The sequence below is a fragment of the Mirounga leonina genome, unplaced genomic scaffold (assembly GCF_011800145.1).
Source record: "Mirounga leonina isolate KUSES-001 unplaced genomic scaffold, KU_Mleo_1.0 Mir_96, whole genome shotgun sequence".
NCBI classification, from domain to species: domain Eukaryota; kingdom Metazoa; phylum Chordata; class Mammalia; order Carnivora; family Phocidae; genus Mirounga; species Mirounga leonina.
This window is the reverse complement of record NW_023270871.1, coordinates 1,618,834-1,629,260: the sequence shown is the minus strand read 5'-3', so window position 1 is coordinate 1,629,260 and position 10,427 is coordinate 1,618,834. Positions and strand designations below refer to the sequence as shown.

Here is a 10,427-nt window from a genome sequence, read left to right as displayed (position 1 = left end):
GTTATGGGCAGGAATTATGAAGGCCCAGCATGGAGAATCTCAGTCAAGACAGAAACAATAAAAATTAATGTTTAGACCAAAGAAGAGAATACTAAATGTGGTGTCAAAGGGAATGTGTAGAATGCTAAATATAAGAATAAAGCCTAGAAGGGTGGCTCAAAAAGGAGAGTATAGGGAAGTGGGACTTTTCATTTTATGGCAGGAGGAGGGTTTCGGCAAGATGAAAGTGTATCTGGGAAAGGCTGTTTATTTATAACTGTTTTCCAGGCTGGAGAAGTCAGATGTCCGCAGGACTAGATAAGTAAGCAAGAAATACACCAGGCACATAGTTGGTCTAGCTAAAAGTTGGAAATTCTGGAAGGTTCGAGGCTTTTCCCGGGGAAATGGATGAGAGTGTTTTCCTTCTGGGAGAAGCTGCTGACCCTTTGCCCAGCCAGAAGCAGGTGATGAGGCCCAAGCTCTGCTAAGGTGCTGTGAATTCTCTCAGATGGCAGGGACAGCACGCCACGATCGGGAGATGGCGATCCAGGCCAAGAAAAAGCTCACCACGGCCACCGACCCCATTGAAAGACTCCGACTGCAGTGCCTGGCCAGGGGCTCTGCAGGCATCAAAGGACTTGGCAGGTAAGATCCAGGCCAGGGGGTGGCAGGGGGATGAAGTAAAGAGGCAGGACACAGGCGGGTGAGGCTATTACCAGCTCTATGACCTTGAGCAAGTCTTGGCCTCCTAGGGTCTCCGTTCCCTAGTTATAAAATGCAGTTTGGAAGAAGTGATCTCTGAAGTCCCTTGTGACAATTTTTAGGTCTTCGTCGCAGATTCAGCAAGGCTGTGTCTGCGACAAGAGAATACAGATACCGGGACAACTGGAAGTGAAGGGAGAGGCATGTGCAGGTCCAGGAGGCCCCCAGCAGGACATGGAGAGAGACACTCCCAGCAGCTGTGACCATAGCGGCGGGCGTGGAAGAGGGAGGAGGTTGTTCTCAGGCAGTCCGGTCTTGCTCACCTCCGGGGGGCCACGGGAGAGAATCCCACTGCAGTGAACATCCCCTTGGCTTGGTAGGGCCTGTCCTCGGACCCTCTGATAGTGTGAGAAGTCCTCAAGACCAGGAAATCTAAGGAGAAAGAGATTGTTAGCCTCCAGTGGTCAGATCCTGTGCCTTATCTCTCTCTCCTTTTTTAAAAGATTTTATTTATTTATTTATTTATTTATTTATTTATTTATTTATTTACTCGAGAGAGTCCAAGCGGTGGGAGGGTGGTGGGGGAGGGAAAGGGACAAGCAGACTCTGCACTGAGTGCAGAGCCCAATGCAGGGCTCGATCATCCCACCACCCTGAGATCATGACCGAGCCAAAATCAAGAGTCAGACACCTAACTAGCTTATCTAAATTCCCATTTCAACCGTGATACACCTAGCTTCCACTATCTGCCATCTATTTACTTAATTGTTCAATTCCAGTATACCTTATAGCATATCAGAATTAACTCAAATCTCCATGGGAAATATCTTTATCAACTAGAGTTCAGTGCTTATGTGTGGTTCCTTGTCCCTTTAGTCCTACAGACTCTACTCATTTCCACAGTTACTTAAGTCAGCATACCCCACCCCCACCTTCAGTGAGATTGTTTCAAACTTTTGTAATACAGTTAGGTTCTCTTGTCACTGTCTGCTTAAGTTAAATTCCCCTGACCTCCTAAATAATTTTTTGAAAATTTGTACCCATTAAGGTTTACTCTTTGTACTATAAAGTTCTGTGGGCATTAGCAAGTGCATAGGGTCATGTATCCACCATTATAAAATTGTACAGAATAGTTTAACTGCCCTAAAAATCCCCTGTGTTCTGCCTGTTCTCTTCTCCCCTTCCCCTTGTCTTTTTACTGTCTCTATAACTTTGCCTTTTTCAGAATGTCATAGAATTAGAATCACATAGTACATTTTATTTTATGAGATGCTGGGAAGAGGCTCTCTAATTTTGGAAGGAGGGTACAGAACAAAATCTAGGGCTTCTGTATTTTACTTTGAAAAACCTTGAGAGTGGTTCATTTTTATTTTTATTTTTTATTTTTTTTTTAAAGATTTTTTATTTATTTATTTGAGACAGAGAGAATGAGAGACAGAGAGCATGAGAGGGAGGAGGGTCAGAGGGAGAAGCAGACTCCCTGCCGAGCAGGGAGCCTGATGCGGGACTCGATCCCGGGATTCCAGGATCATGACCTGAGCCGAAGGCAGTCGCTTAACCAACTGAGCCACCCAGGCGCCCGAGAGTGGTTCATTTTTAAATCTTCATCCTTACACCTTGTTCTCTGTTTTGTTTTGTTTTTTCTTTCTCTCTTTGTGTGTATGTGTGTGTGGATTTTCTTTAGAGTGTTTCGAATTATGGATGACAATAATAACCGAACCCTTGACTTCAAAGAATTTGTGAAAGGGCTAAATGATTATGCCGTGGTCATGGAAAAGGAAGAGGCAGAAGAGCTCTTCCGGAGGTTTGATAAAGATGGAAATGGAACAATAGACTTCAATGAATTTCTTCTTACATTAAGAGTAAGTGGCCTCATGAATCAGTGTATCTGCTAAGTTTGGCTTTCACATGGTTTGGGTTGGCTATTTGAGGTTTTGTTTTCAGAAGTTGTCAGTGTACTGTAGAGGAGATGGGAAGGAGATTGATAACAGGTTGAGGGTCTTTTTGGAGTAATTGTCATGAATGTTGTTTAACAAACATTTTGTTTGTTAACAAACAAACATGCAAACCATTTCATACAACACTGAGAGGAAGCAGCGATTTCATGATGTATGATACAAAACAAGCTCATTTTCTTGTGTTGTCTGTGTATGTGTTTTTTTCTATTTATCTAGCCTCCAATGTCTAGAGCCAGAAAAGAGGTAGTTATGCAAGCTTTTAGGAAGTTAGACAAGACTGGAGACGGAGTTATAACAATTGAAGATCTTCGGGAGGTATATAACGCAAAACACCACCCTAAGTATCAAAATGGAGAATGGACCGAGGAACAAGTGTTCAGGAAATTTCTGGATAACTTTGATTCACCCTATGATAAAGATGGACTGGTAAGTACAGGAGCTTAAGTGGAATTTCTTTTGTCAAATTTGTAATTGTAATTAGGAAATAGGACCAAAGCCTTAAGAAATACGTATAACATATTCTTTATAAATAGAAGTAAAATATTTCCTCAGAGACTATCTAGAAAATTGGGAGAGAAAGTGATAAGATATATGTGTGTGCAATATATTGGTAAGGGATCCACATACAGCTAAATACCCATCATCTGGAGAATGTGATATTTTGATTTAACACTCCGTTTCATGGTTATCATACTTAGCCAGCCACGTTCCAATGAACTAGACTACAACAAAGCCTATTGAACTTCAAAATGAAACCATAACTTAATTTTTTGGAATATGATTCACAAGGTGTTTCAGGAGGTGGCAGTGCTTTTCACACTCATCCTCACAACATTGTTTATGATCACATTTTGCTATGTAGGAATGCCGTCTAAGGGAGGCTTTCAGTAAAGGGAATGCCAGATAACAGAATTTACTTTGATTTCCTCTATAGCGGGCTTTGAGATTAACTTGCATTTCGAAACTACAGTGAACTTAAGAACAAAAGCCACAACCCCACCTCCATTAACTGGTATCTTCAAGTTACAAATGCATAGCTGGGTAGGGTAAGGCATTGTATCTCTGCGACCGTGTCCAGGCTGAGATGACTTTTATCAACAGCCGTGATTGGACTTCTGAACTCGGCCCCAGTTCAGCTGTTAAGTGTCTTGGAGGCTCTGATGATGGGGAAGGGAGTGTTCTCCTTGGCTGACAGTCAGAGCCACAGAACCCTGGGGACGGTTCTTCCTCACCCCCCTGTGTCACACAGCAAGGAACAAAAGATGGCAATGATAGGAATAGGAAACAAGGCTTCCCCTTCTGAAGGGAATTTCCCCCAACTTTTCTATGAAACTTCATGGTAAGTCTTATTAGCAAGGGGTTAGGGGCCTAGGAAGGCAAACTTTATTTCCTTCCTGCTGACATTTTCCTGCTGGGGATGGAGAAATACCCTTCTTTTTAGTTGAGGGGATTACAGAGGTGGATTAAAAGAAAGGGGGGCTGGTGCTCTAGATTCTGTAGGGCAGCCTAATGCTTAGGGACAGAAATAACAGAACTGAACCATATGTTTTCTTCCAACATTGCTGGCCCTTGATCTCTGAAATGGCAGTGGAAAAATAGTCAACTGCCATTTCCCCCAAATTAGCCCACCTCTACATGAGATCCCAGGGTGTACTTGCCTCCTCTCTGCAGGTGGTTCCTTCTCCTCATTGCCAGGGGAAACCTCAGCTGCCCTTTGCTCTAACCCAAGTCAAAGTGGCTGGTTGTTATGATTCAGCTGATTTAAAGTTCCCACCCCTGTCCCTTTGACATTTATTTTAACAAGCCATCTTAAGTTCTCAAATACTCATAAAGGTCAATGGGGTTTTTAGCAGTTATAGCGTTTGGTATCACCTGAATATCACAGACCCTGTATTAATACCCAGCTGACAGTGCATGATCATCATCTGGGGGTATGTTTTAATAATGTACCTTGCGGGGTGCACCACGGAACTACAGAATCTGATCATTTTTGGGTGGAGATCAAGGATTTGCAATTTTAGTAAGTGCCCCAGATGACTCTTATTCACATTCATATTTGAGATCCTTGTCTCTAAAAGATTCAGAAGTGCCTCTTTTTAATTACTACATATAATACGCACATGAACCTCATTTGCATAATTATGGATCTGGATCATTTATTGACTACTTATCTACTGGGTATTGTGCTAAGGGTTTTACAGGGAGATCTCACCAAAAGACATAATGAAAATGTTTCTGAAAAGTGATGTGTGATTCAGACTTTTGTACATTGAATCATATTTTAAATGTGCAAGGAACTGTTGGTGTAAAGAAACTCCATGGTAAATTCTTTTATAAACAGAATAATGAGTTCTTAACTTATCTTTTCCAAATTGAGTTGTTTTACACATTAAGATTTCTTATGGTGAAGCATAGCTACGTTTGAAGCCAGTGCACTCATTTATGGTTAAAAAATATAGCTGAGGGGCGCCTGGGTGGCTCAGTCGTTAAGCGTCTGCCTTCGGCTCAGGTCATGATCTCAGGGTCCTGGGATCGAGCCCCACGTCGGGCTCCCTGCTCCGCGGGAAGCCTGCTTCTCACTCTCCCCACTGCTTGTGTTCCCTCTCTCGCTGTCTCTCTCTGCCAAATAAATAAATAAAATCTTTAAAAAAATATATAGCTGATATCCAAGTAAGACAGAATTTAAAATAAGGCAAGAAATTTAGTAGACTCCTCAACTAAGTATTATGCTCAAATTTGTGAACTTTTAGTAGTCTGGGCTAAGCTCTCAAGTAGTCGTGAAGGCTCCTGGGGTTTACAGTAGTCATGGATTTTGACATAATGGATCCTGTATTAATAATCCCCACATCCTACCCTCAGAGCACCCTGTGTCCCAGAAACCATGCGGATGGAGGTATGAAAGCAACCAAATAATGTATGAAGTGAACCTTCTTCACTCTGATTTTTTTTTTTTTTAAATTCATCTATTTATTTGAGAGAGAGAGAGGGAGAGAGAGCGTGTAGGCAGGGGGGAGGGGCACAGGCAGAGGGAGAGAGAGAATCTCAAGCAGACTCCCTGCTGAGCATGGAGCCCAAGGTAGGGCTCAATCTCATGATCCTGAGATCAAGACCTGAGCCAAAATCAAGAGTCAGACGCTTAACCGACTGAGCCACTCAGGCGCCACCCTCTCTCCTATTCTATCTCTAAACCCTACCCTAGTTGGGTGAAACTTTCACTTCTTATTTTTTTAATATCTAGGTATGGAAGTTTTCATTTTATATGTTATTTTACAATTACAAATATTTTTAAAGAATCTCTCAGAAGTAGATTAGCCTTTGAGAGAATATGGGTCTTGTTGTCTAGTCTATATCATATAAGATATTTTTTAATAATTAAAATTATTTTAAATATATTACTGAGTGTATATAAATAACCTAAACTTATTTGATGATTTTTAAAAATCAGTCTTAAGCAGAGAAAAAGGTACTGTATTCTGTATCATGACTCAAATTTTCCATTGCTCCCATGTGGGACTTTCTCCATTATATGATAAATATTCTATCCACTAAAGGTAGCATAGTCAAGAGGCTAGCCAAGGGCAGGGGTGTCCACTTTCTTACTTTTTACTAATGTCCAACAAAATAATTAAGTAGTCATTATTACTGAAAAGTGATTTACTACGATGAGGGCAAACTTGGGGACATCATAGGATTTGTGATTCAGGCTATCCTCAGTATAAGTTGAGTCTCAGGAAACAAGCAGAACCCTCACTAAGAATAACTGATGGCCTTTTCTGAAGTGATCAAATGTCTTAGCTCTGATGTCCAGTTTTATGTAACCTGACTCTCAGATGGGGTTTAATGCTAGATAAAGGGGGAATGCAAAGGAGGACGTAAGTAAAGAGATTGAAGAAAGGAGAACATTAATGGTATTCTAATTTTAGTAAAAGTTATGCACATATTTACTTCTACTTCTAGGCCACTGAAAAGCCCGGCTTAACTATTAGTTCAGTCCAATGACTTCCTTCCTTCTGCATTTTACTATTTTGGGGTTGTGTGAGGGGTAGGTACAGGGAGAGAAATATGGATCCTGTGACTTTTTTTCTCTGTTCACTTCTGATTGCAGCAAAAAAAGGTAAGTGAGTTAATCAGCTCCTATGATTCTTAGAAGATATAGGTGGGCACTCTGTGGAAGAGGGGTTTTGAATTATTTCTGGGTTTCACTTTTTGTGATGTTTTTAATCCCTTGTGACACTTAAAATTGAGGACTAACTAGAGAACAATACGTTTCTTAAACAGCCATCATTATTGTCTCTGTGTCCTCCCATGTAAGCCGGGCTGTACTTTGGGCTAAATTGATTGGTTAGAGAGCTCAGCCAAACAGGAAGACAGTTCTTTTCCTGAGTCACCTAATCACTTCAGCCAGTATGGTTGAACTACAGCGTATATATTGCCTACACCTAGTCAAAAATAAGATGGATAACTATTGTTTCTTCTTTCTAAAACGAAAGTAATATAAAATTCTAGCCTAGGTAAACACATTAATTGATATTCCAAAGAGACCGTTATAGGCACAGGATGGAGAGAGCACCCACCCCCGGTGAGGTGGAGATGCATGGAGCAGCGGGTGCCTTTTTTTTTTTACTCACTTTGTGCCTTGAAATGAGTAAGTTCTATCTTAAAAAAGCGTGAAGCCGTGGAGTATTTCACTAGAAATCTATTTCTTTATCCACAGGACAGAATCCCACTTTCTGAAAGGTGAAACGTTATTTGCCCTGACCCAGAACCTGAGGCGCTATTTCTGACGTGTCACAGAAAGCCCATACTAACTACCGCTAAAGAAACTTGTTTCTTATTCTGAGTTTCAGTCGCACTTATCCAAACAGATGGGCTCCTGCTCTTAAAGAAAGGCGAGAACCTGTATCTCACTTTCCATTTAGGTTGGTCTGGAAATTTTCAAGACTTTCTACCCATCTTCCCCTCTGTACCCCTCACGGTCATCCTCAACTTGACTGCTTCCTCTTGTCTGAGATCTCTTCTTGATCTGTGTCACTAAAAAGCCTTGACCAAAGTTTCCCTCCCATTTACAGGTACTGGAGATGGGCCTCCACTGAAGTGGTGGGAGGCAAAGTTTTGTTTTTGTTTCTGACTTTTCCCCTGCAGGTGACCCCCGAGGAGTTTATGAACTACTATGCAGGGGTGAGCGCATCCATTGACACCGATGTGTATTTCATTGTCGTGATGAGAACTGCCTGGAAGCTCTAAATGTAGGACCCCGGGGACAGGGCCTTGGGTAAAGCCACTTGGCTCCAAATGGTTAAACATCAGCCCCAAACAAGAATCACATTTGATTTCATGTTCATCCCAGTGTTTCTTTCATGTCGACACACTACATTTTCTAGGGCAGAAATGGCAGTATGTACTTCACTTCTCTGAAGTTGTTTCCTTAGCTCTACTAGAGGAATTAAAGAAAATAAGATTCAAAAAGCTACTAGAGCCAGGTCTAGGATGCATACACATGTCTAATAAACATAGGTGCCCTCCTTGGCCATGAATAAAATTTTGACTATTTTAATTACAATCCCCACCCACACACCCACAGTCTTTCTCCACTTCCTTTATAGATGGTCCATTTCTCGGTGGGAGAATTCACCTGTTTTTACAACTGACTTTAAATCTTTAAGTGCTTCGGTTCCAAATTGGGGACTGGAAGAAAACCACACATTAGCCTCAATTTTTATACCTGAATCTTGAGTTTCTCTGCCAGTGGTTTAGGGAAGCCTCAGTTTGGTGAATAGATTTAGAATGACATTTTTGGGTCATCTAAAGTGTCTGTGGGAGGGGAGGCCATTTCCTTGAGCAGTAGGGCTAGGACCATCCATGTGGTTAAAGTTTGAGGCTGGGCTGTGCTCTCAGATTTTATGTGGGACCTCTTGCCCTGTGAGTGGGCAGACCATATAAGCAAACCTTTGTCCAGCAGAATGTTCATCTTCCCCCTCCCTGCCATGGGCCTATAATGTTGATATTCCCACCAGTACAAGGGGGTGGGGTATGACATAGACAAGGATAGCAGGCCTACCCCAAAGAGGGTTTTCCATCTTGACAAAACTTCATGGCCCAAAGTGTTCTCTTTCCAGCTCTAAGCTTTGGCTTCATATTGTCAATGTGTGAGACTCTCCCCATGAAAGGCTTCCAAGCAAAGGCAGCCCCAGCTGCTAGCAAATAGATATTGAAAACACCACTGTCCCTTTGTGTGTTCTGTGTCTGGGGCCAGAGGTGAAAGCACAGTGACCAGCCCTTTGGCTATGGTGTTGGAGATAATGACCACCTGCCTTGTTACTCAAGGACAGTCCTTTTTGTCACCGCTGTCCCTGGCTGCATTCATCCCCTGGTTCGGGGACATGGATTGGGATAATAGTCCCCTTTAAGATCCCATGTATTTAAGTAGCTCTGGGCTTAGGGTCAATCAAACACAGTTGCTGTATTTTGTACCATTCACTTGTTTACTTTTTATATTGCCGAGTTGGAAGTGGAGATCAAGATACACATTGATTTAAAATTTGTGAAAGCAGGTGTTTCCAGATGAGAATCATAGCAATTTGTTTGTTGTCAAGAAGCTAATCTCCCACTTACTCTGACGACAGGCTGGACAAGTGATCTTTTTCTTGAGGATGGGAGCATTCCCAAATTATGGGAAGCTGGTTTTTCAGAAATTAATTGTACAACTCTGGCTTTCCACTGGCTTTATATTATTTAGGTTTATATGGAGATTGACAAGCCAAAAGATGCCAAGTGTTATGAAGAAATATGTAGAAATGAGGTAGAAATCTAGAAGAGATTATGATGGAGTGTATAGGAAAAAAATCCATGTTTTCTGTAACCTGCACCTTGCAGATTATGGCTAAGGAGAGGTCTCTGGTTTCCTGGCCATGATTTCAAGCTTACTGCTCTAGATAGATTTGTGTCTTTGATTTTGGGAATGACTCATGCCTCTGCTTAACTGGGGCCATAGAGTTAGCATGTGATTCCGAACAAGGACTAGGTTGTAGCTATCAGCTTCGTCTTCCCCAGTCGTACTCTTGCTTCCTGTCTAATTGGGGCACAGCTCTCAGATTTCAGATAACCTGTACCTCAGAGTGTATTTGGCCACATTCAGTTGTCTCCCTTCTAGCAGGTCAGGTCCTGGGCCCACAAGCGAGGATTCCACCAAGGTCCTCTTGTCCCCCATAAACAAGATCTAACAACCTGATGGTTAAGGATCACTCCACTCCCATTCTGAGTCTTCTAGGCCAGTGATTTCTGGTCTAGTCAGGACTAACTCATTATTTAACTCTTACTCCTTCTGGTAGCAGTGGGAGAAACAAAGAGTCATTTAAGAAAAATCATTTGCTAACAACACTTTTCTGGATATATTTTCTGTTTATTTAACTTACACAATTTAAATATTACTCCATTTGCAGTTTAAAAAGTAAATACCGAGGTCAGAAGATAAAACACAATAAAATATCCCCAACCCTTAGGAGCACCTTACCTGTGGGGTCTGGACCCCAGATGAGAAGTAACAAGCCAAAGAGAAGAGGATGAGCTTGGCAGCTTTCACAAAACAGAACAGTGTATGTAAAAATTCTGAGAATCAGGATTGGCCAGAAGAAGCCATCAATATCAGTACTGAATCTGAGTTCTAACTCCCCCCAAAAGGCAAACCTAGGCAAGGATGGAGGGCTGGTTTCTTCTTTAACCTCTTTAAGGGCTTCTTTAAGGGCTGGTTCCCATCCTGCCTGAATTCCATTCAGAGTGCAAGTGAGTAAT

At 41.9% G+C, this 10,427-nt stretch overlaps 1 protein-coding gene across 1 annotated transcript; it reads left to right on the top strand.

Moving 5' to 3' along the window:
* The first annotated feature begins 487 nt into the window (after positions 1 to 487).
* On the top strand, positions 488 to 7,883 carry LOC118006393 (calcyphosin-like protein). The gene is made up of 4 exons (XM_034999014.1): positions 488 to 624; positions 2,366 to 2,543; positions 2,856 to 3,065; positions 7,782 to 7,883. The coding sequence occupies exons 1-4, from the start codon at positions 488 to 490 to the stop codon at positions 7,881 to 7,883; spliced, it is 627 nt and encodes a 208-aa protein (XP_034854905.1).
* The last annotated feature ends 2,544 nt before the right edge of the window (positions 7,884 to 10,427 follow it).